Source organism: Brienomyrus brachyistius, chromosome 18 (assembly GCF_023856365.1).
Source record: "Brienomyrus brachyistius isolate T26 chromosome 18, BBRACH_0.4, whole genome shotgun sequence".
NCBI classification, from domain to species: Eukaryota; Metazoa; Chordata; class Actinopteri; order Osteoglossiformes; family Mormyridae; genus Brienomyrus; species Brienomyrus brachyistius.
In genome coordinates this window covers 14,933,627-14,961,552 of record NC_064550.1, presented here as the reverse complement: position 1 = coordinate 14,961,552, position 27,926 = coordinate 14,933,627, and the positions used below count along the sequence as shown (strand labels likewise).

Below are 27,926 nucleotides of genomic sequence, written 5' to 3'. Positions count from 1 at the left end.
AGGAGACCGTTTTCCTCATTGATTTTTATGAATGAACTGTCGGACACGCCCACTCGCCAATGATCGGGTTATTGGAATGTTATCGGTTGGAAATAATATTGTCATTTCAGCACTGGGGACAGCTCCCATTGATCTCCTGACAGTCACCTTCCTGTATCAGTTTGAGCACAGAAACACTTAAGCATAGTAGTCTATATACTATGCATGACTACACTGATAAAATGAACTGAGGTCGCGATATTAATGTATTTGCATTCGGGTCATGTCTAGCCAACATTTAGCACATTTAGTTGAAAATACGTTTCTATATTTCTTACAAAGGACTGCAGTTAAGCATAAGTTAAGCAGTGCTATTATTAGGCTATAGAAAAAGCAACAGCTCGTTCCCTATCCCCGTCTTGGTCTCTTATCGGTCAAAGTGGCATTGATGGGGGGGCACGTCACCTCCCTTCTGTGAAATGGCACATGTCTTTGTGTGTCACGTGTGCTCCCCGCGTGTGGCAACTGTGATATTATTCCATATATATACATGTATGTATGCATGTGTGTGTGTGTGTGTGTGTGTGTGTGTGTGCGTGCGTGCGTGTATGTGTGTGTGTGTGTGTGTGACAGAAATCGACACGGATAGTTGCTGGTATGCACTCAGACTCTATGCTTTTCTTGGTAAAAATTTTTATAAGCACGATTAAAACATCAAAAGTGTGAAATAAACAAGTTCGATGACGCACCGACACGTTACGCTCGCTGGTGAAAGCAAAAGAAAACCAAAAATATTACTGTCGTGTTTATCTCTTTTATTGGCGACCGAAAAAATACACCGAAATTAAGATGACAGAAGCTGTCTTCTGTGTTTAAAGTAAAAAGACAAATTAATTCCAGCCATTTAAAAGGATCTGTGATAGCAAATAACCGACGATATTGGCATAGGATATAACTGAACTTTATGTCGTACCAAGCACTGTTTGGACTATTACAAACCTTTTTAATTCAACAGTTATCTTTGCCTGTTTAAAGGGGGCGCGCCTGGATGGTGGGCGCGCCGGTGACGCGCGTCTGCGCTCAGTGTTTATGTTGGTTTGGGCTTCAATTGGGCGACAGGCGGGAGTGCGCCCGGGATCGGCGCGCCGTGGGAGGGAGCAGGCATGTTCATATGCCTCTGTGTGCAAGAGGACCAGACAGAGGAAACGCAGGCACGGCAGAGGACAGAGGACGGCTCAGCGGCGGCGGCGGCGGCGGTGGCGGCTGTGGCTGACTGGCGCTAGTTGGAGGAGGCGCGGCTCCACCTGCCCCTCCATCCAAGCACCTGTATGGACGACCACCTCAGCCTTCTTCACTCGCCTCCGCCTTCGTCTGCCAAGCACCGAGGCAACAACGTCGTCAATCACGGCTTCACCGAGAGCGACCAGGACACCATGACTGTGGTGGCTTGTGATAACATGCTGGAGGAGACGGCAGCTCTGCCTGGTCACCACTCCATAGACCGCTACGAGCCCGACCACGAGTGCTGCGAACGGGTGGTGATCAACATCTCCGGGCTGCGATTTGAGACGCAACTGAAAACTCTGTCCCAGTTCCCCGAAACCCTGCTGGGGGACCCTAAGAAGAGGATGCGCTACTTCGACCCCCTGAGGAACGAGTACTTCTTCGACAGGAACCGACCCAGCTTCGATGCCATCCTCTACTACTACCAGTCCGGAGGTCGCATCCGGAGACCCGTTAACGTGCCCATTGACATCTTCTCCGAGGAGATTCGCTTTTACGAGCTCGGAGAGGAGGCCATGGAGAAGTTTCGCGAGGACGAGGGCTTCATCAAAGAGGAGGAGCGCCCCTTGCCCAGCAATGAATTTCAGCGCCAGGTCTGGCTCCTCTTTGAATACCCCGAGAGCTCGGGTCCGGCGAGGGGCATCGCTATTGTCTCGGTGCTGGTGATTCTGATCTCCATCGTGATCTTTTGCTTGGAAACTTTGCCCGAATTCCGGGACGATAAAGACACGACCACCGTGGCCCCCATTATAAACGGGACGGCGCCTTATCTCGGGAGTCCCTTCTCGGACCCGTTCTTCGTAGTGGAAACGCTGTGCATCATCTGGTTTTCCTTCGAACTGCTGGTGCGCTTCTTTGCCTGCCCCAGCAAAGCCACGTTCTCCAAAAACATTATGAACATTATCGACATCGTAGCCATTATCCCATATTTCATCACGCTGGGCACGGAGCTGGCGGAGAGGCAGGGGAACGGGCAACAGGCCATGTCCTTAGCAATTCTCCGGGTCATCAGGTTAGTGAGGGTCTTTCGCATCTTCAAGCTGTCCCGGCACTCCAAAGGGCTCCAGATCCTGGGACAGACACTAAAAGCTAGCATGAGGGAGCTGGGGCTCTTAATCTTCTTCCTCTTTATCGGGGTCATTCTCTTCTCCAGCGCCGTGTACTTTGCCGAGGCAGACGACCCGGACTCCGGCTTCAATAGCATCCCGGATGCCTTCTGGTGGGCCGTGGTCACGATGACCACGGTCGGCTACGGGGACATGCACCCTGTAACCATAGGGGGTAAAATCGTGGGCTCCCTGTGCGCCATCGCCGGCGTCTTAACCATTGCCCTTCCGGTGCCGGTCATCGTCTCCAACTTCAACTACTTCTACCACAGAGAGACGGAGGGTGAGGAGCAGGCGCAGTACCTGCACGTCGGTAGCTGCCAGCCGCTGTCCTCCAGCGAGGAGCTGAAGAAGACGCGTAGCACCTCCTCGCTGAGCAAGTCGGAGTACATGGTGATCGAGGAGGGCATCAACAGCACCTTCAAGCAGCCTAACTTCGGCGCGCAAAACAACCAGAACTGTGTTAACATCAAGAAGATTTTCACAGACGTATAGAAGTTAGAGAAAGCCGTGTAGATACCGCTGTGTCAGTGTCAGTGCAAGTCTTGTGTGGAGGCAGCGCCATAGGTATTTAAATGTGTCCTTTCGAGTTCATGAGCTGCCAGATTCACTCCATTCAATCGTGAGAAAATAACAATTATAAAAACAATTAATAAAACATAGGGTCGGGTCCTGGGTTCTGTATCACATCATCGATACCCAGCTATCCTTTGATTTAAGCGCAATACCTGTCAGCGTTTCTGGTTTCTATTAATTTTTTTTCCAGACTACCAAGGTGGTGTTTGCGTAGTGTTTTACATCTAATCGTTACGTGGACATTAACTTATAGTAAGTGAAGTGTATTTAATAATTATATCGGTAACATTTTAGCAAGAGAAAAGTCTGAAAAAACGCGAGGCGGTTGATCATAAACAAAATCTTCAATTGTAATCTCAGTCGAATAATGCTTAGATAGACAAAGCTCACGCGTAATTTTAAATTAATATAATTGTTTTAAAGAGTGCTAATATACACAATGGGTCTGGCACGTGTGTCAGATCCATCTGTGATATTCCATTGCGTTTAATCAGCAATATGGATTTTTCTTTTGCTATTTAAGATGGGAAGAGAAGAGTTTTTACCATACATCGTGATAGGAGTGCACTCAGATCACCCCTGACTTTCAATTAAGGGCAATGTGTCGATACTTTCCTAGTCAATGTGGCAACATCTGGATCCAGACCTGGCTGCAGGTGCAAGGAAAAATGCACTAGCGTCTGTAAGCGTCCTTCGGAGATGGACCACAGCGACAAAAATTTGTCCTGCGAAAAAACACGCCTTCCACTGGATGCTGCTAATCCCGCCTAGAGTATTACTGTCTCCATAGCGACCACGGTTTCCTGGGTAACCTCTCTAATGTTGCCATGGCACCTTTGTCTGTCTCCACAGTAACCTTCCAGATGGTTCTGACCCGAGATATTCAACCTTAAAGACTCGTCCTGAAATTCTGGTACAGGAATGATACCACAAAAGTGTGCAAGTAAACTGAGTAAACACTCAAAGGGGGGAAAATGAAGAAAGGCGTGACTGTTGGACATTAGTCATATCTTTAAGGAGGAGTGACAACATACAGATTTATCGTATAAAATAATAAGTTGTGATTATGAATCACACAACTGCGGACACGTCCGTCTTGGTCAGCTTTGGTGCACGAGGATCGGGACGTCGCCCAAGCGAATTTGCTCTGATTAATGAAATTGTCATGGACGGTTACACACTGAGATGACAGGTGCCTGGAAAAAGAGTGAATGTGCTGACAAAAGGAAAACAAAACAAAATCAATGTCTTTATATCACACGTTCGCAGGACGCGTCTCCACACCTTCCAGCGCTCGAGGTGGGTATTCGGGGCTCTTTTATCCTGTCTGTATTACGGCCGCAGAATAAAGGTCATTCTCCTCTTTTTTTCGGAAATCAAACCAAGTCAGACATACATGTAGAAGTAGGACAGTGCCTTTCAAAACCCCTGTGATTATTGCTTCCTCTCTGAGTTCCCAAGCATATAATTGGATGCAAACAGAGCTTCCACGGCACAGATGATATTGATCTCTGGAGACGTGAGCCGTGGAAGTAGCTTGGTTCTGCCGATGGTAACATCTAGGATCTAAACGTAATAGTTTTAGGGGGGCGATGAGATTGATCTCCAGATGTCTGGAAAGATTTTTGCTTTTTTCCTGTTTCAAAATATGAGAAATGTACCCATGATCAGATTTAAGTTCTCACCTTCGACAGGATTACGTTTGCCCTTCACACAGACAGCGTGCACTGGAACATTAAATATTCATGCTGGCAGCCTTTGAACAAAGCATGCTGCATTTTGCTAACTTCGAGCAATTCTTCATGAAGAAAGCAGCTTTTAAGTTATAATTATTATAGTAATTGCCAATGAACTACAAACTCGATTGTTGTGTGTTTCCCGTTTGTAAGATTAGGTTTGACTAATCAGTTTACACCCCATCCTTTTACACATAACATCTAAACGCCTACTTTGTTGTGATGAAGCCTACACGTTTTTGATGACTACATGTTGTGTATTATTATTATTTATTTAAATCGCAATCTGCAGGAAAGACCAAAGCATGAAATGAGGACATGTGTGAGATTTAGGGGTGTGGCCGCTATAGTTGAAAGGGCGTGGTTCGGATACTTCCCTAACACCGGCAGTATGACTTTCTCCTGGGGTCGCAGTGCCATTTTTTCTCGCATGAACTGCCCCTAATTTATAGAACATTATCGTAAACAGTCTTATTGGATAATTTGTGCGCGTGTCTCCGTGCGTGTTTTTTTTTTTTTTTTTTTTTTTTGCATTAATCAATTGTGTTTGCCTGCTCGTGATTGAGAATTTGGGAAAAACGTAATTCAGTAATGGCCTAAAATCCAAAAATCACTCTAGTTTTTTGGGAATGTAATAGATTATTACATCATATTCTACTTTTTCCCCACCTTGAAATGACATTGGTTTCGTGTACTGTCATAAAATGAGACCTCTAGCCCCCTCTAGTGACAGAATGTTTTATACAGAGGCGCTCAGATTCAGACCTCTTCGTGTTGTCTAGGGTGACCCTTGTACCCTCTTTAAGAAAATATCATTTGGCGCTTCATGCTGAAATGCAGTGGTTGTGTTGCTTATTTTGCTTTGGACAGCAGTGTTTTTATGTTTGTCTTACACAACCATACCAAGAGCTGCTGACCCACAAGGCTCCAAATTGCATGGTTTGTTTCTTCGTGGCATGTGAACTATTTCAAATTAATGATTATTCTGCTGTCTCAGCTCATGAAAGGCCAGACATGTATAATCCTCTAGTTCCACAACCTCCGACCTTGCATCTGGATGGCAGACACTGGTCTATTGGGCACTGAGTCAGCAAAGCCGTGTTGTCATGTCCTTAGGGGACAAGGTCCCTTTTAGATTTTCAGCGCTGACCTTAGCCTTGCTTCTCCTGGAGTATGACTAATGGGGGCAAGTTTGTAGTTTCTGTGGCTTCACTCAATTGGCCATTTTGGGCCTCTCCGAAATAAAGAACATGTTCATTTAATATTTAGTGCAGTGCCTATTTGTGGCCAATAGGGGGCCTCTAAATCTGGGGGGACCCCAAGCAAATGCCTGATTTGAGCAGGGTCGGATTCAGGCATTGGCAAACCGGGCAGCTGCCCAGGGCCCCAATTGGCAGAAGGGGGCCCCACACAAAGTCATGAAAAAAATGTCCGTGTGTTTGTTTTTATATATAATAACTTAGGACCTACGCAACTTACGACTGATCGGATTTATAAACGTTCCGAGACCGGAAATATGTGGCGGCGCGAGTCTATCACAGCTTCCGGCAACTATCGGCAGCAATGTACAAACAATATGGCGATAAAGATATAAGAAAAACATCAAACGAGACGACTTAAAGATGATTTAATTGTATTATACTGTATACTATGTATATAATAATTTTGGCATATAAAATAAAGGGCCGACTTGTGACCAAATCGACTCACGACCAGTCAGTCGGAACTGATCTCGGTTATAAGTCATCGATGTCCTGTAAAAATAAGAAGCCCTGCATAAAATTTAAATGTTTCTTTGGCAACAGAAACTAGCTATAGACAGGACAGCTAGTTGCCTAGGGCCTTTGAATTATGTCAAATGACAATCAGTCCCCCCCCCCCCCCCCAAGAAAGCTGTTTCTAGGGCCAATAAAAAGGCAGATTCAGCCTTGGGTTTGAGTGGAGGCAAATACCATCACTGATGACTGTTGTCTTGACTATCCGCCCATCTGGCCTCACTCTCTCTGAATGCCCCCTCCCCATGATCCATGCCCTTCTCACAGTGCCCAAGGCCCTCAGTTTGTGCCACCATCTCTTTAATATGATTTGTTGAGCACCAGCAACAAATGAAGTACAAAAGTAAAATAAAGTAATCCAAAATTTCAAAAACCTCCTCTGGGTATTTTGAGGGCTGGAAGTCCTCTGTGAATCATGTGTGGATACCCTAAAGGTTGCTAAGAGGCGGTTAAACAGCTAAGCTAAACTAAAACACCCACACTTTTCTACATTACGATGAAACATCCAGGTAAAAATGAGCGCATATGAACAAGCACAGTCATAAAAGGTACGTCAAAGAATTCGGGTAGAACCTGACAAAAAATCAGTGAGTTTTGATGTCAGCGAATTAATGATACTAGTCTGTCGGTTAAATTTGTGACCCGTCGCCACGAAATGAGTCTTAAGTCGCACTGGTAGAACTGCACCCATAAGACTCATTTCGTGGTGATGGGTCACATATATGCATGTTCTTTTCTGCGGGTGGTACCAGGTACCAGAGTGTGAATCACTGCAAAGATATCGAGTTAAGATTAACTTTACAAATCCCAGAGGGAATTTTCAATGATTACTTCCAGAAGCGGGATTCAAGTACATATCCACAGAGAAGATAGCAACTTTAGAGTAGTCAGTGGGATTCAAGTACATATCCACAGAGAAGATAGTAACCTTAGAGTAGTCAGTGGGATTCAAGTACATATCCACAGAGAAGACCTTAGAGTAGTCAGCCGTCCTATTATTTACCCCCAGGTGTAAGCTCAAGAAACAGAAGTTGTGAACATAAAAAAGTCAAACTTAAAAGGTCAGGATATGCTTCTGAAATTGTTTTGAAATAATTTAAATTTAATAAATCATATACAGGAATAACTGTGGTAAATTTATATAATTTCAAGTTATCCATCCATCCATCCATCCATCCATCCATCTTGCACCACCTTGGAAGCAGGATCGTGGAGTGCCCAAACGTCAAGCACAGGGCCCTTATACAGCTCAGGAATGGCGTGTCAGCGGTTTATATGCTCCTCACAGCCTTGTTAGTCCTGTCATGTCAGTCGGTGACATTCAGCAGATCGGCATGTTTCCTTTCGGGACGTCCGGGCAGTCTGCCTGGCTGCTCCTTTGCAGCTCAGCATCTGAAGGGTTGCCCTCAACCTTCCATTTTCCCCATGCTCCTCCTTTTGTTCAGGACATCACTTTCGTAGAAACTGTTAAATATGTCGACACATTATCTGTCTATTAAACATTAATATAATTTAGAATCTGCTAGAAGTAGGAAGTCGTAGTTGTTTGACATGTTTTGAAAAGTCCATGCGGGATGCTGAATAAATGGTTGAAGAATGAATTTGCCTCCATCCACCATACCCATGACTTGCAATTTTAATAATCTTTCTTATAGCTTGTATAGTCAGTCCTGCTACAACGCGTGATATCACATCTCAAATATGTTCTAACATGATTGCAATATTAGTACTCAAGTTAAATATAACACAGAACTGTAGACTGTTTTCAGTTGGAGAGAAAAGCACTAGGTAAACTACAATGCGATATGGTGGTGGCAAGAAACTGAACTTTTGTGCTCAAGTCAATGATGTTCTATTCATGAATGAATGGTTCTATTGAACTGGTTCTTTTCAGAAAATCGGTCAAATTGGTTTTCAAATCTAAAAGAAACAAACTTTTCGTACATCCACACGTTGAACAGGTCAAAGTTTTAGATTCTATAAATCTAAAAATATTTGACAAATTATCATATAAAGACAACAGCAACGATTTTTGTTATTATTCACTTATATTTGCTTTTCATAGACTGTCTGTAGCCATGTTGCCTTCAGTGCATCTCCATATAGGCCTACCATAATCCGCTGTATTTGTGCTGTGTGCGTGCCCAGCCACATGGTGGACGTGGCTCACTAGTCATGACGGATGATGGCGAAAACGATGCTTCATAAATCATTTGCTGTATTTTGCGACCCCACTAGATGGTGCACTCTGCTAAAAAAAAACTGCTCAAAACATGCCCCAAAGTAAACCAATAGCGCCATCTAGTGGGGTCACAAAAGAGTGCAAATGGTTCATGAAGCATCTCTTTGGCCATCATTACTCCTGACTCTCGAAGGTTGGCAGGTCAGCAAGTGCAGCACGTCGGGCTAAAGCGATTACTAGGCAATTGTCCTGAGACTGATAAGAATATCTATGATAATTTATGGATGTGTTATTGTTATTTGTTATTTAAAATGCATATAATTACATTATTGGCCGCTGGTATTACTGGTTTTATTATTAAATTCATATAGTCATATATAGTTACTACTAAGTTCCTCTAACCCAACTTTTCCCAGTGGCGACTTCATCTACACTGTTTTTCTGCAGCAACCTGCTAGTGCCTGGTGTTTAATCTGAAGACTCCAAGTTATCTGCAATTCTTCACCAATGTTCCATGGTCTGACTATTGTCTGCTTCGGTTCCACAGGCCTGAAGTGGGGGTCAGATGAGCGTCTCTACAACTTCACCGGCCACTACCCCCTGTCCTTCCACAGGGTTTGGCCTTTCTTGAACAAGGACTGGGTGGGGACTGCTTGACCCCCCCCAAAGCAGAGGCACCTTGAGCCACTGTCCTTGACAAACATTCGTCCCGGCTGCCTCGTTTGGACCCACTAAGAGAAACTTCAAACCAAGACAGACTGTTGAAGACCTGTCTGATGGACATAGCCTTGGTTGGCCCTTCATAGACTAATGGACTCAACGCATTCAAAAAATGTAGGCGAACCCATGAGCACAGCTTTTAAACCAAGGTCCACGCCAACAGACCAGCAAACATGGGCCGGGCCAAGTCTGCGTGGCCCATGAATATAGCCGGACTCCATCTACCAGACCGGTGTTAACAGAACATTCCTCACCAAACTGGCTATAGCCCCAGTGGTTTCTTCTGCCAGGCCAGGAGGTCTTCAAAGTTGCTCCATAGATGCTCCAGTTGATGCTCCCCTACGTCACTGAGCTGCGTGTGGACGGTGACCAGGCATAGGGGTCATGTTCGGCCCCACCTACCACAATGTAACAAGCTTGATATTGTCTCTAATGTAAATACATAAACAGATTCAGAACAGTGCATTCAGATCAACCCCTGGCCTGGATTCACTGATTCCTTGACTCCTGGCCTCATTTTATTCCATCATCCACTGCATTCCGTTGGCCGGAGGTGTGAGGCGACTAGCTCCTGAGGGGGAACTGTCCGATCCAAAAGGCTCGGGGCGGCCTGTAGAGCAGACAGGAGATGGCAAACGTCACCTGCCTTGTTGGTTAGCATATGTGTGCAGCTTAACATCAATGAGCAGTCTCTGGTTTTCTCAGCATTGAGTGGCATCGTTTCTGGAAAAGGGTGGAGGATCTTTTGGGGGGGGGGGGGGTGGGGGTGTGGAAGAAGGGTTAAGGAGATGCAGGATACGTCTGATCCTGATGTCCTAGAGTATTTCACCACACAGGAGTCTCTATAGAACATTCTGAGGCCTCGGTAATTGCTCTCCTACTTCTCAGATCTGAAAGGACATCTGAGCATCTGGGAATTAGACCACAGGGGTCATTCTTCCAAAAAAAGCTCAGTATGCGGGTAGGGGGGCAATTCCGGCCAAAGACTATATAAGGAACTCGATAGTTATCAGTGGATTTGAGATCCAAATGCCGACAGTACATGGAAGAAATGATTTTTGCTAAGTAATATACTGTATAAAAGCAAAAGATGTTTCACCTTGAGAATGTAAGTTGCTCTGCTACTTTGATATTTATTTTTATACATTAAGTCTGCTCACAAGATCAAGTTTGGGCATGTATATTTACAATGCTTGGAATCTGTTTAGGTTGACTCAAGCACACTCGGCATTTAATCAATTGATTTATATGGAATGGTCATTTCACTTTATTTTTTTCTTTGTTTATTTAAAGCATTTGTACAAAGTGACTTACAGGTTTATCTTTTTATATCAGAGATCTATCACCACATGGGATTTCAAGCAGGAGGCCTCCAGGGGATTCATCAGCAAACATGTCACCTGCTATTGTCACATTCTGTGATCATTTTGAATAAATTCCAACTCATTCAGAGGTGAAATGGTAGATGTTGAATGGACTCGTTTTCCCGAAGTGACCGGCGTTTGCTTCCTGTAAAGCTGCTTATTTCTGGTGCAGAACGGGCAAAGTGTGCGTTCTGTCTTTACACAAATGAATGGTACAGATATGAACTGAATCGATGAACCTTCTGGTTTGCTTGAAGCAATTTCTTCATGTTTTAACATTTGTGAACATATACACCAGTGACTACCTTCTTTAAGAGTTGACATTGAAGAATAAGCCCGATATAATTATTGAAATGCCTTTTCTTGTACTCCGTCACATGTTGCTCACAAGATGTGAGTACTCTGCCTTTAAATACAAAGTCTGCTATTCTCTCGTGCAGTGTCAGATTCAGAAAGGTATTAACTTTATTGATTGCAGAGGGATTTTTTTGGAAAGAACCTCACCTAAAAAGATACTAGAACCCCGGATAATCAGAATAAAAATCTGATGCTCTACAGACTGAGCTATACAAAGATATTGAGTATGTTGAAGCTGAATGTGTTTCATTTCGATTTTCAGTTCCATTTTGCTGCCCTCGTCTGGTCGATCATGCACACATTCATTATGTGAAAATGGAGTGTGTCTAAGTAACGGTTTACCTTGGGCAGCTCTGGTCACATGTCGAGACCCCCCACCCAAAGGACCCCTCCCGCATGCTAGATGGGCATTAGGTGCTGTGTTTTTTGCAGGGGGGGGGGGGGGTGAGGGTGTCATCCAATGTGTTCACAACTGTTCATATGTTCTGGTACAGCATATGACTACAGAGGCACAAGTCTGGACATCGTGGGGTTGCTGGTTTGATTCCAGTTCAAAGGAGCTTGGATTTTTTCCTTCGTGGACTGTGTGTGGCTTAGCACGTTAGGTTGCTATGCCTGCGGTCAGAAGGTCACTGGTTTAAATCCCAGGGTCAGCCAAGTGGTTTCACTTGAGCAAGACCCTTAACCCCAACTGCTCCATGTACGTCGCTTGCAAATAATAAGCTAATAATATATAAAAGAGACCTTGATAAGTGACAGCCACAAAAATCAGTGAGAGAACTCAACATTCACGAAAGTAATTCTTTAGTCTTTGTGTATCCCATCATGCTCTCCTTGTTAAAGATACATACACACATATATGGAGGTGAGAGTGAAGCCTGGGTTCTGAGTGTAGGGTCTGACCATTTATCCTGCACCCCAGAGCATTTTTCAGGGGTTTAGAAGCTTGCTTAATATATGTAAGTACTCTGCTGTTGAAGGAATTCGAACCAGCAACCTTCCTAACTCATGATAGATCTTACCCCCAAGTCACAAAAATTGCATGGTAATTACGAGGGATGTTTTCTTTAATGTTCAGTGTTTTACGTGCTCCAATCTCCTGCCAGGCCCTCCTGTCCAGTCTGATGAATGGTTTACCCTGCATTTTCTCTGCCTAGTGTGTGTAGGTGGGTGTGTGGTTGTAGTAGGGGGTGGTTTGTGATTTCAGCATGAGTGAGTACCCCAGCCAGACTCTGCCACACTCCACCGGTGACTAATGCAGCCAACGTAACAGAGGAGCCATTGGCTTGCTTTCCATAAGGGCACCTAACGACATATTGACATTAAAGGCTCTCTGAAACCAGCACTTAAATGAAGGCAGCCGAAGATGGATTTTAGCGAATGATGGCCACCTCTCACAGTGTCACAAAGCCAGGTGTCTTATCGATTTCATGCACACACCACAACCCATGCAATTTTCATTTCCGCACATGCCGAGAGAGGCACACATACTGTACACATCGTGGCTTCCTTATAGAGTGCTGTGTCACATAGCTTTTTGAGCTCGTGGCTGACATCCCAGAATTCCCCAGGGAGAGAGAGAGACGGCATCTGTGCAAGTCAGAGTTTCCTCATTCCCGTTGACGTCACCGCCATCAGAGATTCCTCCGCAGTGGATTTCCATGGCAACAAAAAGTGAGAGCAAGTAAAGTGACAGGTTCCCAGTAATGGCCATCTGAGCGTGCTCCTCAGGCGTTACTTTCATACAATTCCTTAGCTCATCTTTACTCTTTGCTGGGAGGAGTGTGCAGAACAGCCCAGACTCAAGCCAGAGCTGATCTACCTTTTTAGGGCCCCTAGTCAAAGCTTTATTTGGGACGCCCCCTACCAGGAAAACTGATGATCATTTTACATAATTCAGGGGCCCTAGACAGCTGCCTATTCTGCCTTTAGCAAGCAGTCACCACTGTTCTGCCTGCATATAAATATTTTAATTTGATGAATATGCTTTTGGTTTTTAAATTATTTTTCATTCTGTGTAATCATTCTTATTTATATAATTTTTATTTACATTTATTTGAATGTTTAACATATATTTTTTTATTGTCTTAGTCTGGGCCAGTTGGACCCTCGGAAGCTGCCTAGTCTGCCTGATGAAAGTGAAATGATATATACGTGTGTGTGTGTGTGTGTGTGTGCTTCCAGGATCTTTGACTTCCTCTCATAATCCAAAGACAGGTGGTTTAGATAGACTGGTCTCCCTAGATTGCCAGTGTAGCTGGCATGGACTGGCATCCCGCATAGGTACTCTATGTTCTCTGGGAGATATTGCTGGCTCACCCTGACCTTGCAGGAAAACGGGTCGATGTGTGAGTGGATGAAGAATGACAAAAATGAAACATATGTCTATTTCCTAACCCTCCTTGTCTTATTCAGGGTCAATGGGGGTCCAGAGCCTATCCCAGAGGCTGCAGGAACAAGGCAGAGGCCAAAGCAGTATGGGGCACCAACCCATCACAGGGAAAACACACCCATGTGCAATTTCACAAGCCCAGTTCACCTTAGCATTTGGGCTGCGGGGGGAAAGCAGAGCACCTGCAGAAAATCCCAGAATGCCACAGGGACAGCATGCAAACTCCAAACACATCAAACCCTGGCAGAGACTCAAACCCAGGTCCCCGAGCAGTGGGGCAACACTGCTAACCACTGCGCCACCCCAGACATCATTTCTTTTTAATTATCTGTGTGGAATATTATATGACCTGGAATCAATGAAGTTTATCTCATCTTATATACCTCTGATTGAAGAACAATTTTTTTTTTACCTTCTAGAGACCATATTATTATATTATATTATAGAGACCATATTATAGAGACCTTATTATTGCTGACAGATGAAACACCTCATAAATAAGACCCCCCCAGAACTGTTATTTGGGCGATCAGATGCTGGACGTTCCACCAAATAGCCCCAAACAGCTTCAAATAATTCCTAATCAAATTCCGAGCCAACATGGGACCTTCCAGGACCCGGAAATCGCACAGTCACGTAATCGCACAAGAAAACAAGCAAAATTACTAGATCCATCTGAAATTCTTATAGACTCATTTGCAATATATATTATCTCCTAAATAATTACGGTTTGTGTCGCTGTTTTTGGGAATCATCATCAGTGCTTAGTATGGTTGTGGGGGCACGATAATACCGTAAACCTGGGGGTCGGCACGACCGAGGGAGCCTACTTAAGGGTGAGAATACCCAGCTTCTCTCTCTCAGTGGATTGCTTGGCTGGAGTTTGCAGAGCTGTATTCGTAAGATATGGCTTTGGCCGACAACGGCTATTATTAAACAGTTTTATAGGAAATGTCAGACGTATTTAGCAGCGAATGCTGCAATAGTTGTAGAATAATAAATTGAAGCAACACCAGGGTGAGAGATTCTGCCTCAGCCCTGGAGGTTTGGACCTGCAATTCATCCAGTCGGTGACGGGATCAGACTCACTGAGCGTGCTCAGAGCTGACACCCCGGAGCCAGGAGTCCTGGACAGTGTTTCCCCGCAATCCCAGAACGCCGCTGCTCAGGGAACCGTGTCCAAGGGTCATGAAGCAGGAATGCCCCAGTATGCCACGGGAACGCTACATCCGAGCAAGCATGTACTCTGTATTCGAGCAGGGTGTTATTTTGACATTTTAGGCGTTGTTTCTAAACTCCCAGATGTGTGGCGCATCACCCAGACACACAGAGCGTCATTATGCAGTATTACAGTAAGGGGGGGGATGCCGTGTAACGACAGGGATACCCAACACAAATATGCATCTCATAGTTCAGCTCTATAATTTTTCACAGTCAGGGCAGTGAAGGTACCACCTCTCGCGGGGCTCTGATCATTCAGCGTCACATTGCTGTGACATCATGAAAACTAAGATTGGATTCCCAGACAGGGCTGGACCAGCTAGTCCCTGCCTTTGTGCACATGCCTCCCTGCTGAGACAATACCCGCCCCACCAGTGGTTACAAAACTTCATTCTCTATTTCTTCTTCTTCACTCACTCCCAAGGTTCTGCATTCTGTCCTCCTCCTTTTACTCCACCTATCCATCCATCATCTATCCATTCATCTATCATCATCCATCCATCTGTCCGTCATTCCATCCATCCATGCATACATACATACTCTATCTATGCATCCATACATTCATCTATCCATCATCATCCACTATCCATCCATCTGCTAACTGCTTGTTGTGTAGCTTTTAGTCTTACGCCTGATCGCCACCTTCACAGCATGCATGTGCTATTTGCCTCGCTTTCATATCACTTTAGATAAAAATGTCTGCTAAATTAAACAACCACACAAATATAAATGTTATCCTGGTCAGGATTACGGGTGGGGGTTCTGGAACACAAGACTAGGGCTACCCACCAGACAGAAAGCCAATTGATTACAGTCTTCCTTCCATCCCATGTCTTCCCTCAACCCTATTACCCATAATCCCCTGTGCCACTCCAGTGTCTCGCCCTCTCATTGCAGTGACCCCACCCAGCCGTTTCCTCGTCCCTGGATGATGCTCCCTCTAGTGTAATTAGTGCTGTGTAGCCAAGCGCACAGAGGAAGGCACAGCGAGAGCGCAGTGGAAAGTCATGTGCGCTCTTTAAGGCAGCCGCACGAGCTGGGCGTCGGTATGGAGGCAGTCTGCGACAACAAAGCCAGTGTCTCCAGGGAGACGCCGTAGCAACTGACTGCCTTTTCCAGCGGAGTCACACGAGTGAGCGGCCAAACGCCATATCTGCGATCGATATGTTTGCCGTCGGTGCTTTTATGTTTACTGCGCAGCTTCAAACAAGCCCAGCCTGATTAAGGTAATCAGTTACAGCACAACAAAGTCTTTTGTGACGAGACGCTGAAAACGAGAGAAGAAGTACGTTCATCAAGACAAGAATTCATTTTTCGTTAATAGGGAAAAATTGGTTTCGTGCTCTGGCACATTGTTCCGAAGGTTGCATTGATCTTCTGACTGGGATAAACCTCATTTAGATCTTTCCAGGCTCAAAAGTGAAAATCCTTCCAGAAATCAATAAGATCAACAGGAGGGCTAAATATAGATGCCAGAACCGAGGCGCAGCTATAAATATGGCGCGATGTGGATAACTGCCCCCACCGTCCCCTGGGGGCTCTACGAACGGCTGGGCTTCCCCTCTGCCTGGATGTATCAGGGGCACGTCAGAGCCTGGCACGGCAGACGTCAGTAGTAACAAGTAGGCTCTTCCTGATTGGTCAAATGATCCATCCAATGGCCTAAAAGAAGGCAAATCCCTATATAACTGTAACTAGAAGACCATTGATATGATGGGGCCTCCTATCCTCTCCCCCACACACACCTCCCATCCTCACCCGCACACATACATCCCATTCTCATGCTCACACACATCCCATCTTCCCCCCATAGACACAGCCCCATCCTCACCCCTACACACCTCTCATCCTCATCCCCAAACACGCCTCCCATCCTCACTTCCACACACCTCCCATCCTCATCTCCATGCACCTCCCATCCACACCCCCTCACACACCTCCCATCCTCACCTCCACACACCACCCATCCTCACCCCAAGACACCTCTCATCCTCAATCCAAAATACACCTCCTATCCTTACCCTCACACACCTCCCATCCTCACTTCCACACACCTTGCATCCTCACTCCCAAACACCTCCCATCCTCACCTCCAAACACAGCACCCATCCTCACTTCCACACACCTTGCATCCTCACTCCCAAACACCTCCCATCCTCACCCTAAACACACTAACCATCTACACCCCCAAACACACCTGCCATCTTCACCTCCACACACACCTCCCATCCTTACCCTCACACCTCCCATCCTTACCCTCACACCTCCCATCCTTACCTCCACACACTGATGCAATGGCTGATGCAAAATTGTGGAAAGACACCAAATAGATGGACCTGAATGTATTTATGACGGTTTTCAGGACGAGACCGCAGAGTTTGCAGAGTTTAGTGATGCATTTTCTTGTGTGTTACTCTTATATCCCTCAGTAACTGCTTCATAAGCACGGGACCCAACCACCCTGTCCTCCTCCCCCCACCTATGACCTGCACCTTCCCAACGTCATGACATTTTAACAGACATCCAAAGCTGACCCCAGTGAAGGAAGCCGCCGCCCCCTTTTAATTAAAGCAGACAGTTAGTGCTCTCTGTGTTTCCGAGATGGCCTCTTAATGCACAGCCTATCATAATGGAGCATCTCCTGTATGACTAATAGGTGCACAGTCTACAGGAAACTCAATTTAGAGGAGGTACTCAGGCTCTTTGGGGTTGTGTGTATGTATGGGGGGGGCATATATATATATATATATATATATATATATATATATATATATATATATATATATATATATATATATATTATTGTGTTATAAAATCCTGTAATTTTTTGCTTTGTGAGGACAACTTTTCAGTCCCTACATGGATAAAATTCGTGTTATAAACATCTGTGAATGTAGTGAAATACTAAAAGTACCTACTATTTTGTAGTCTAGTATTTTCCTGGTTACTTGTGGTTAAGGTTAGGGCTGGGCAGGGGTTAGGGTTGTCATGGCTGGGATTAGGGTTATGCCTGTATTAATGAATGGAGAGTCCCCACAAAGATATGAATATGTGGACTGTGTATGTGTGTGTGTGCGTGTGCTTGTGTCAGAGAACAAACCACGAATGCAACCTGCATGGATCCAGATGGGATGCACCTCGACTACTGAGTCTCACCTAAAAGCAAGGAAGCTTAAGTTTCAATCATATACACCTTAAGAAACCTTGTGACTTGAATAGAAACATATTAACACTAGATTACGTGCGGCAATAACTGAAGTTGCGCTACCACTCTACAGTACGTCACTTCAACCCAGATTTAATCAGTCTGCCTCCACGTTCCATTTCAAATATCAGTGACTAATAATTACAGGAAATGTATTTTGGATACTGGTGTAGCCACTGCCTGTGTAGCACATTAACCAATCAGGTGTTCTGATAAACAAAGTCCATCCAGCCGACAGGGTCACGGTAATAAGCAAAAGTCATACTCTGAAATAGAGCATTTACTCTGAATATTGCTTATACTTGATATTGCTCAGTAATAGTTAATTCTCAAAAAAAAATAAAAAAATCAATGGATGTTTGGGGCCTCGGTAATGTGTTCAAGAACAAACCAACAAGTCAGTATTCCCTGAGAAACTGGTGTCCATGAAAATATACAAATATATATCATAATGCATTTATCGATTACAAAATGTCAACACTGTCACTGTCTGTAAAACATGCTTCTTTAATTCATGCACTTGTCCACTGGAGATATCAGCAATACATTAATTTTCTTAAAAGACCAACAATTAAAAGAAGCACAGAAATGAGATATATATGGCACTCGTAAATCACGTTTTAATGCACCCAGCTCCGTTCAGAGTCGCAACCATGCGTAGTCTGCAAAGCTTTCAAATCCTTAAAGTACCCAATTTAATTGTGGCATATAATTAAATACCGTCACGCCTAATATGAACAGTTAAGTGTTAAAAAAGGAGTGTTGTGTTAAACTAGGGCCTTCAGGGGTCCCATACAGTTTCCCTACTTCAGTTGCTGCAGTGGATCTAGGACGTTCCCTTTAAATTGCCTACGCGGTTAGGAGTGGTACAGTGCAGACGGGAGATCGCTGCCTGGGCTTCGTGCTGTCTCTCTGCATGCAGAGCAAAGCCCAACTGCACACCCCGACTTCTTTTACCACAGGTCTCATCCCAGTTTATGGAAAAAGGAGGAAAAAGTCAGAGTTTCGACTCAAATTCCATACATATGCGGCACTGTTGATTTATATAACGAAGGAAAATCAAGTAAGGGCATGGGCGACCTGCATCCGACAATCGATTTAGGTTAAACTGAAACTGAGGATTTGCATCCCGTGTACCGTTTAACATGTTTTTTTAATGCATGTTCTCTGTAATGTCTGCATCCTTAAGCTTCACGTAGTATGTTGCATGGAGACTGTGCACCGGAGTACCACCCAGTAACGGAGTAGACAACTGTGCCTTAAGCATGCCGCTGTTGACACATTTAGGTAGTTCCCATTTTAGAAAAAAAGAATCAAATCTTTACGGAAAAGAGACGCGGATGCGCCTCCCTTGCTTGCAGTGCATGGATCTGGGAGCGGGAGTTTATAATACTGCCTTAAAATGCGTTTCAATCGGCAGACCGCTGGTACCGGGAATTTACATCAACTAATACATCTCCTCGTTGAAACAAGGATTTGTCCGTTTCTTATATTTTGTAAATAATTAAAAAATAATGGGTCTGCAGATTAATGGTGATAAATATAATAATAATAATGGCCATGATCATTGACGCTTTCGCTGCCACCCACGAAATTCGTGCTGGGGGGGGGGAGAGTCAGTCGACTTATTTGTAGCCGTAATATAGGAAAGCAGATTTTTTTTCTCTACTTAGTTTTCGTGGTATATTATTTACAGCAACACTGTAAAAGAACCGCCTCCCAGCAGTCACCCTTGCTTATGTCTCTGCAGATGCCAGGGTTCATCCAAGACCACATCTGCCACTGCTCGCTGTTGGCGGCGTCGCATCTAAGGACACCGGGGGCGTCAGTTTTTGCTGATCTCTGCATCTCTGCGTTGTTTTAGGCGGCGACCTGAGAGGGGGAAAGGGCGAATCGCAAAGGGTGCACGCTTTTTGAAACCTAGTGCAACTTGTTGTGGGAACGGGGACTCGCCGCATCGCCCCCCTCCCCTTCCCTATCAGCAGCATAACGCGGCGGCTGCGGGCAGTTGATGGTGTTACTGCATAGCAGCACCTGCAATGTATGGCTGGGAGCGGAGGCACTTGTGCTCCATGCGTGCATAACGCCGAGATACGAGGCACGGCGGCTTTACCATCTGCACTGATGTTTTTCTGAGAAGGCGGCATCCCCAGGGACCCTGCGAGCATTACCGGGTTTACGTGAAGGTGAAGGTAAGATGCATCTCTTTCGCATACCTGCCTTATTCATGTGATTAAAAACCATAGCCCAGTTTAAGTAAGAAAATAATATTCGGTCGTTAATATTAAATCTGTAAATCACCAAGCGTCGAAGGCGAAGTACCGTGTAAATCCAGGAATTCATCTGCAGATCATTACCGTGCCTGGATTTCTTAAATCAGTGATTAGTAATTGCATTGATATGCACGTTATACCCTCGGCCTGTGATAATACGTGTTTATTTGTATGAGACGAATATCGTCTAGAAAAAGTTTTAAAGTTTAAAGAAGCCAACGCTACGCTAATCGGCCACTTTATTAGCGACACCTGTACCTTTACCTTCTCCGTCATGCAAATATCTAAGAAGCCAATCATGTGGCAGCAGCTCAGCGCATATTGTCATGCAGACATGGGTCAAGAGCTTCAGTTAATGGTTAGATCAAACATCAGCAAGGGGAAAAAATGTGATGTAAGTGACTTTGACTGTGGCATGTGTCAGAAGGGATGGTTTGCTTATTTGAGAAACTGCTGATCTCCTGGGATTTCCAGGCAGAAGTGTCTCTAGAGTTCATGCTGAACGGTGTAAGAAATGAAACGGCATCCAGTGAGTGGCAGCCTCTTTTCTGTAGGAACACATTATTGATGAGAGAGGTCAGAGGAGAATGTCTGGATGAGGTCAAGCTGACAGGAAGGCTGCAGTAACTCGTACAAACACTCTGCACAGCAGTAAAGAGTGAAACAGCTTCTCTGGAAGCAAAATATGACAAACCTGAGGTTGATTAGCAACAACGGCAGAAGACCGGGTCAGGATGCACCTCTATCGCCTTAGAAAAGGAAACAGACGTGCAGGCAGATGGACAATTGAAGATCGGAAAGATGTCAGACGGTCTGATGAATCTTGATTTCGGCTTTGACATGCAGATGGTGGAATCAGATATAAACAGTATGAATCTATGGACCCAACCTGCCTTGTATCAACACTTCAGGCTGCTGTTTCTTATGGTGGTTTTCTGATGACGTGAGGAACGTTTTCTCGATGTGCTTGGGGCCCTTTCACACTAACCCCACATCGCCGATACGCCACAGCATATCTGAATATCGTTACTGATCGCTTTCGTTCTTTTTCGACCACGATTCACCCGTCTGCTAATGGCTACATTCAGCAGGATAATGTGTCATGTCACAAAGCGACAGTCATTTGAAACTGGTGCCCTAGACATGAGAATGAATTCGCCGGCCTCCACAGTCACCAGATCTGAATCCAATAGATCACCTTTGGGGTGCGGTGGAACGGGAGATTGACTGCATGACTGTGCAGCCCACAAATCTGCAGCAATTACAACATGTAATCATGTCAGCGTGCAGCAGAAGCTTTTTGAGTCAACCTTCTTGAGTCCATACCACAAAGAATTCTGAGCAGATGCGGTCCTACCCAATATTAAAGGGGTGTTCCTAATAAAGTGGCCAGTGGGTATAATATATATATATATATATATATATATATATATATATATATATATATATATATATATATATATATATATGCATATGTGTATCCTGTAATATAGGAAGCATCCAGACATTAACAGATGGTCATTGCAACTCCAAAGCTAAGCCAAGTAATAAACTGTGGTTGTTACCATTCCCGGGCTGGTTCTGAACTTACCAGTTTACTTTGGCATAATGGCTATGCAGTAATCAGTCCAGCAGAACAGCTAAAATACTGAACGCACACTGGCCTCCGTATGTTCATCGACTAAGTTCAATTTAGGTGCATTTCTCATATTTGTTTCTCTCGTGCAGTATTTTAAAAATAATTGAACTTAAAAGGCCGTTAATGTTATGTCTGTTCAGAAATTCTTCTTTTAATGCTATTGTCCTTTTTTGGGCCATTGATTCTAATTCCCTGCGGGAAAGAGGCCGGCTTTGTGTTCGAGTTAAAACTGCATTGCAGACGGTGTCCCGCATGGTAACAAGGACGCTGGGCATGATGACCAACATTCCGCTTGGCTGTGTAACAATACATCGCTTCTCTGACTGTGTCTTTTATATGTGGTAAGGAATAACAAAATTCAGCATTTAATGTATCTTTCATTCTGTCTTTTCTTTCCCTGTCAGCTTGACCCAGGTGTCTTTTCTGTGTCGAGGTTGTTTTTTATAATCCGCTGAGGTCCCTGTGCTGGGCTCCGGCCTCACACCCCCCCCTCTCTGAGATGACGGTGGCTACTGGGGACTCTGCAGATGAGGCAGCAGCCCATCCCGGTCAACCTCAGGACACCTACAACCCTGAGGCTGATCACGAGTGCTGTGAGAGGGTTGTCATCAACGTGTCGGGCCTGCGCTTCGAGACGCAGCTGAAAACTCTGTCCCAGTTCCCCGAAACCCTACTGGGGGACCCTAAGAAGAGGATGCGCTACTTCGACCCCCTGAGGAACGAGTACTTCTTCGACAGGAACCGGCCCAGCTTCGATGCCATCCTCTACTACTACCAGTCAGGGGGCAGGCTGCGACGGCCCGTTAACGTCACGCTGGACATCTTCTCGGAGGAGATCCGCTTCTACGAGTTGGGCGAGGAGGCCATTGAGATTTTTCGTGAAGATGAAGGATTTATCAAGGAAGAGGAGAAGCCGCTGCCTGACAACGAGTTTCAGAGACAGGTGTGGTTGCTGTTCGAGTATCCCGAGAGCTCAGGCCCAGCCAGGATTATCGCTATCATATCCGTGATGGTCATCCTTATCTCTATTGTCAGCTTCTGTCTGGAGACCCTGCCCGTTTTCCGCAATGAGGAGGAGGAGATGCACAAGGCCTACCAGCCCTTCTCCAACACCACCTCCGGCTATCACACAACCTACTTCACTGACCCATTCTTTATTTTAGAGACGCTTTGTATCATCTGGTTCTCATTTGAGTTCCTGGTACGTTTCTTTGCCTGCCCCAGCAAGGCGGGCTTCTTCGTCAACATTATGAACATCATTGACATTGTAGCCATCATTCCCTATTTCATTACACTCGGAACTGAGCTGGCCGAGAAACCAGAGGATGGTCAGCAAGGGCAGCAGGCTATGTCCCTAGCTATTCTCAGAGTCATCAGGTTGGTCAGAGTTTTCCGAATCTTCAAGCTGTCCCGACACTCTAAAGGGTTGCAGATCTTAGGCCAGACCCTGAAAGCCAGCATGCGTGAGCTAGGCCTGCTTATCTTCTTCCTCTTCATCGGAGTCATACTCTTCTCCAGTGCTGTCTACTTTGCCGAGGCAGATGAAGCAGACTCCCAGTTCATCAGCATCCCTGATGCTTTTTGGTGGGCAGTTGTCTCTATGACTACAGTTGGCTACGGTGATATGGTTCCCACCACCATCGGAGGCAAGATTGTGGGATCCCTCTGTGCCATCGCCGGCGTGCTGACCATCGCACTGCCTGTGCCAGTCATCGTCTCCAACTTCAATTACTTCTACCATCGTGAGACAGAAGGTGAAGAGCAGGCACAGTATCTGCAGGTCACCAGTGTCCCAAAGATGGATTCCACCGAGGACCTGAAGAAGAGTCGAAGCGGCTCCATGATGAGCAAGTCTGACTACATGGAGATCCAGGAAGCGGTGAACAACAGCAGCGAGGACTTCCGGGAGGAGAACCTCAAGACGGCTAATTGCACTCTGGCCAACACCAACTATGTCAACATCACAAAGATGCTAACAGATGTATAACCACTCTGTTCAGTTACGTTGATGGCAGGGGACTGGGATCTGAGGAAAATGGCGGGACCTTCCTGCTTTGTGTGGCTCAGGCCCCAGGTGGATATCGGAAGCCGGGAGCAGAAGATCAGTAGAGCGGACCCTACTGTACACCCCACAAAAACCCTCCCCCTTCCTTATTCTTCATTCTGTCCAAACTGCCAGAATATTCTGCATACTTCTTATGGTGTCTGCATGGAGTTAGTCTTTTCTATGTGACTGTTAAGTAGATCATATCCTGCTTGCAATGGTAGCTAAACAAGTAGCTAATTAGAGAATTAAACTTACCACATAAGGATTCCACTCTCTGTCCTCCCCGCCCCCCAACCCCAAATTCTGACCTCTCCTGTACTCTATCCCAAGCCGCATCTTCATCATCCCCTACCTTGCCCTCTGAGGCTGGTGGCGTTTTTTATTCACTTCCAAAGAATACTGTTACTGCCCTTCATTTAACGACTCCCTTCACATTTTTTGTGAAAAATATTGAGCGGAACAACCGGAAGGAAACATATATCCCTCTTGAGGATTTTTGCACAGGGAACTTCCGCTGCAGTGACTTGCTGCCCACCGATTCTCTAAAGAATGTGTGTTGCCCACGTTATGGAACGGGCAATCAAAAGCACCCACAGGGTGCTCGTCCAACAGGGATGACTCACGGCGGCACTGGAATATAGCTGAAAACCTCGGCCCTGTTATTTGTGTTTTTTAGTTTTTTTTTTACTGCAGTGTGTCTTCCGTTGAGGAAGTCATGGATGGATGTCACGCCTCTTCTCTCACTGCAGAGAAAGGGTTTAAAGACTAGAGTGAATGTCTCTCTCATTTATTTATTTGTATCTGCCGATACACTTCCTGCAGCTGGTCCTTGACTGAACCTGTACTCCTTCCTCTCATAGCCAAGGGTCCTCTAAGTATGGTGGGCTACAGTGCCCACCGCCCCACCCCACCCCCCGACAGTATGTCACAACCAAACACAAGGGAGCGATATGGCTAAAGATAAAGGAGAACTTGCACAGATTAGTTTATATTTCAGGCAGATTGCCTGGCATCCTGCTAATGTTCTTTCACACCCCAAATCACTACATCCTGCACCATGAACATTGTCCTCAAGTCTTCCATACATCATTTCATATAGAGCATTATATTGTTTGAGGCTGCTGTTCTTATAATATAGCAGACCTATACCGCGTGTTGTAACATCTTACGCTGTGACGCCACAGCTTAAGTAAGTTTCTGACTGACTTTTAGGTCGCCAAAGATGGACTCACTGCCTTTTGACACATGTCTGTCTTGGATGAAATGACCCATCGATGTTTGACTCAACCTCTGGCAGGAGTGGGTCTTGTGTCACCAGTGGAACCCTTTAAACTGACTTTAAACTCATTTCTTGAAGAAAAGCATCTTTCCAGTGCATGACGTGACATCCATTGCAGCATGCATTTTCATATAAATACCACTTAAGCTACATATAAATATTCGTATCACCATTAACTCTTTTTGTCTCTCAGGCCCTAACATTATGTGCAATATACTGTCTTTTTATTGTTAGATTTTTGCAACCTTTTTATGTACTTTTTATGCATTTGTAGGTCACCTTTAGGATCTTCCAATGGAGAGGTTGTTCATTTCACCATGTCGGATGGGAGTCATGTGATCTAATGGGCGCTGTCATGTAGGTCATATGATCATGAAGCCGAGCTGTCAGGATCTGAGGTGTGAAAACAGGTTTCCCCTTTCCCACAATGCATCACCTGTGAGACCCCTGAAGCATTGCATCATATTGGCTGTGTGTCCACTTCTCACAGCCTTTCTCATGCCTTTGACGTTATGAAAAACCAAACATGCTTGGTTCCCCAATCTGTTGGTTCTTCTGCATTTGTGAATGTATGTATCACATTCTGCTGATATGGCATTGGGTTGTATTTTCACTAATCTCATTCCATTCCACGGAACCTTGGCTGTGCTGGGTTTCTGGTTTACTGATCATGATTTAATGTATACTGAATAATACGTCCACAATTTTACGTGCAATACAGCCTCTTACCTACTGGTGCCCATAAGGAACAATCATTACGTAGCACTTAGGACACGCAGAGCCAGCTTGTGGTTATTTTTAGGGTACACGATGGGTCATATTGGTGGTGCTTTTTGTTCTAGTTGAGTTTCCGTACCTCCTTTCTGCTGTCCCACCTCTTTTTGTATTCATGTTACGGAAGCACAACTGGACCAAGTCTGGGTCCGACCTAGATATCCATGGAAGACCCCAAAGACCAAGGCGAACTATGACATGGACCAATGAATGCGAAAAGGAACATACTGGCCATTCCTATCTTTAAATAAATAAGCTTTATGGGTGGGACCTGTACCCAGAACTTAGTGCTGCTGTTGACTTTTTGATACAGTTTCTGTAACTGCTCGACTGCAATCTGGATGCATATCGAAGAATTCATCCATAAATGGAGCGAGTTTATCTTAGCCTGTATAAGTAGTTGTATATACAGGTTAAGGACTTTGACCATTGTTTATCACGTGTTGCTTTTGTTGTCCGGGTGGTGCAGAAATTGAGCTTTGTACAGCTTCTGCTATGTACAGTAACACCCGTTGGTAATGCACTCTTAGGTACCCTCCATACCCTGGTAATCCAGTATAAATAGCAAACACTATAGTGGTTAGGTTTAGGTCGGCATACTCTGGACAAAACAACAGAAGCTCTTGCATGTGAACGTCACCATGGAAGTTACTGTTATCTATGTTTCCTCGGCGAAAGATGGAGACTCGGGCCTTTCCTGTTGCAGCATCTGTTTCTTCCTCAGTTGGGAGCAGATTGGAGGAGTGTGACTCCCCACTGCTTCTGAAGCTTCCTCAGAACATTCCGGAGCAAGCAATGGGCAGGGCCTTACATGGACTGGCACCACCTCCCATGCACAGTACTAGATAGAGGATGGTGCCTAGTTGTATATTTTACAAGCAGGATCTTGTTTGTGTGACTGCGTGTATGTATGAGAGAGGAATAAGGATATGCATACTAAAAATGTGTGTGTGTGTGTGTGTGTGTGAAACAGCTGCTGTTTTATTCTGACTCTGTGGCATGTATGGTTTTCCTGATGCTCCCAGGCAGTTCTTGCTTCGGGGGGGGGCACTGTTGACTTAGCAGTGCCAGGATCAGTTAGGCCCGTCGCCCAATGGGCCCGTCACCCAAACCTGCAGCTAAAGACTTTCACAGGTGACTCAAGAAAGCTACATCCCCCATGGAGAGCAAGTGCAGAGCCGGTCAACCGGTTTGTCCATCAGAACCCAAGTTCGCGCTCACATCGAGGATCCCCCTGGAGACCCCCCCAGATGAAGGTGACCTGACTTCCAATAATATATGTACAGAGCAGACTTCTTTTTTTCTAAAATAAAGAAAAAATAAAAAGAGAAGAAATGAATACGTTTACGCCACATGTCTGAGGATGTCACCCCGGATATGACTGCCGACGATATACTGCACAGGGACTACAGGAAACCCTAAAAGACGATTGGAGAGACACTGGAGTCTAAAGTTATCTAGTCCTTCCGAGTTATAACTGTCATATGAATAATATCAATAACAATGATGATGATAATAATAACATGATGATTATAACCAAAACACATTGTGCCCTGTTTCTTTTACGGATTCTGGAATTTGTCCGGCCGTGAGTCATGATGGCGGTGTAAAGACTAGCCGATTACGGGGTGTACTGAATATTCTGAAGCCTCTGCCCTGACCCATTTAAACTTGGAAATCACTTTCTGGTCTGTCGAGTTTTTGCGTCACTTTTCAGCCGAGGTCCGGTGAGGTGTGCTCTTGTTGAGCACGATGAATAAGGAGGTCTGTCTGAAGTAATGTTTTTGATGCATGTTAAGGACAGACACAGAGAGAACTCTTATCTCTTATGGTTTATGCACTAAGCACAGACAACAGCGATGTGTCTTTCTGTGTTGTTCCTTTGCTCCTGCAACACTAGTAGGTGTACTGACTCGACAGTGTCATCTGTTAGTAACAGGAATGTTCCTGGACGCAGAAGGTTCTCAGTTCCTTGAGAGCCCAAAGTAGTGCTGAGATCCCATGGGTCTGTATTCAG

General features: G+C 45.2%; 2 protein-coding genes across 4 annotated transcripts; both read left to right on the top strand.

Annotated features, from left to right (window-relative positions):
• Nucleotides 1-1,120: 1,120 nt before the first annotated feature.
• LOC125713462 (potassium voltage-gated channel subfamily A member 3) lies at nt 1,121-9,862 on the top strand. 2 transcript variants are annotated; one of them, XM_048984607.1, is made up of 3 exons: nt 1,121-2,936; nt 3,469-4,244; nt 9,186-9,862. In XM_048984607.1, exon 1 carries the CDS (start codon nt 1,308-1,310, stop codon nt 2,862-2,864), a length of 1,557 nt encoding a protein of 518 aa, XP_048840564.1. In that variant the 5' UTR covers nt 1,121-1,307; the 3' UTR covers nt 2,865-2,936; nt 3,469-4,244; nt 9,186-9,862. The 2 variants fall into 2 exon arrangements, with proteins under 2 accessions (XP_048840564.1, XP_048840563.1); XM_048984606.1 differs by having other exon boundaries at nt 1,121-4,244.
• An 8,903-nt stretch (nt 9,863-18,765) lies between these two features.
• Nucleotides 18,766-27,428, top strand: LOC125713483 (potassium voltage-gated channel subfamily A member 2). Of its 2 annotated transcripts, none has more exons than XM_048984655.1 (3): nt 18,766-18,960; nt 19,762-20,089; nt 22,214-27,428. In XM_048984655.1, the coding sequence occupies exon 3, from the start codon at nt 22,309-22,311 to the stop codon at nt 23,794-23,796; it is 1,488 nt and encodes a 495-aa protein (XP_048840612.1). In that variant the 5' UTR covers nt 18,766-18,960; nt 19,762-20,089; nt 22,214-22,308; the 3' UTR covers nt 23,797-27,428. The 2 variants fall into 2 exon arrangements, with proteins under 2 accessions (XP_048840612.1, XP_048840611.1); XM_048984654.1 differs by having other exon boundaries at nt 19,648-20,089.
• The last annotated feature ends 498 nt before the right edge of the window (nt 27,429-27,926 follow it).

What these genes read in the sequence shown, in the direction of transcription:
- LOC125713483 (XM_048984655.1), top strand. Translation starts at nt 22,309, where the DNA reads ATGACGGTGGCTACTGGGGACTCTGCAGATGAGGCAGCAGCCCATCCC.
- LOC125713462 (XM_048984607.1), top strand. Translation starts at nt 1,308, where the DNA reads ATGGACGACCACCTCAGCCTTCTTCACTCGCCTCCGCCTTCGTCTGCC.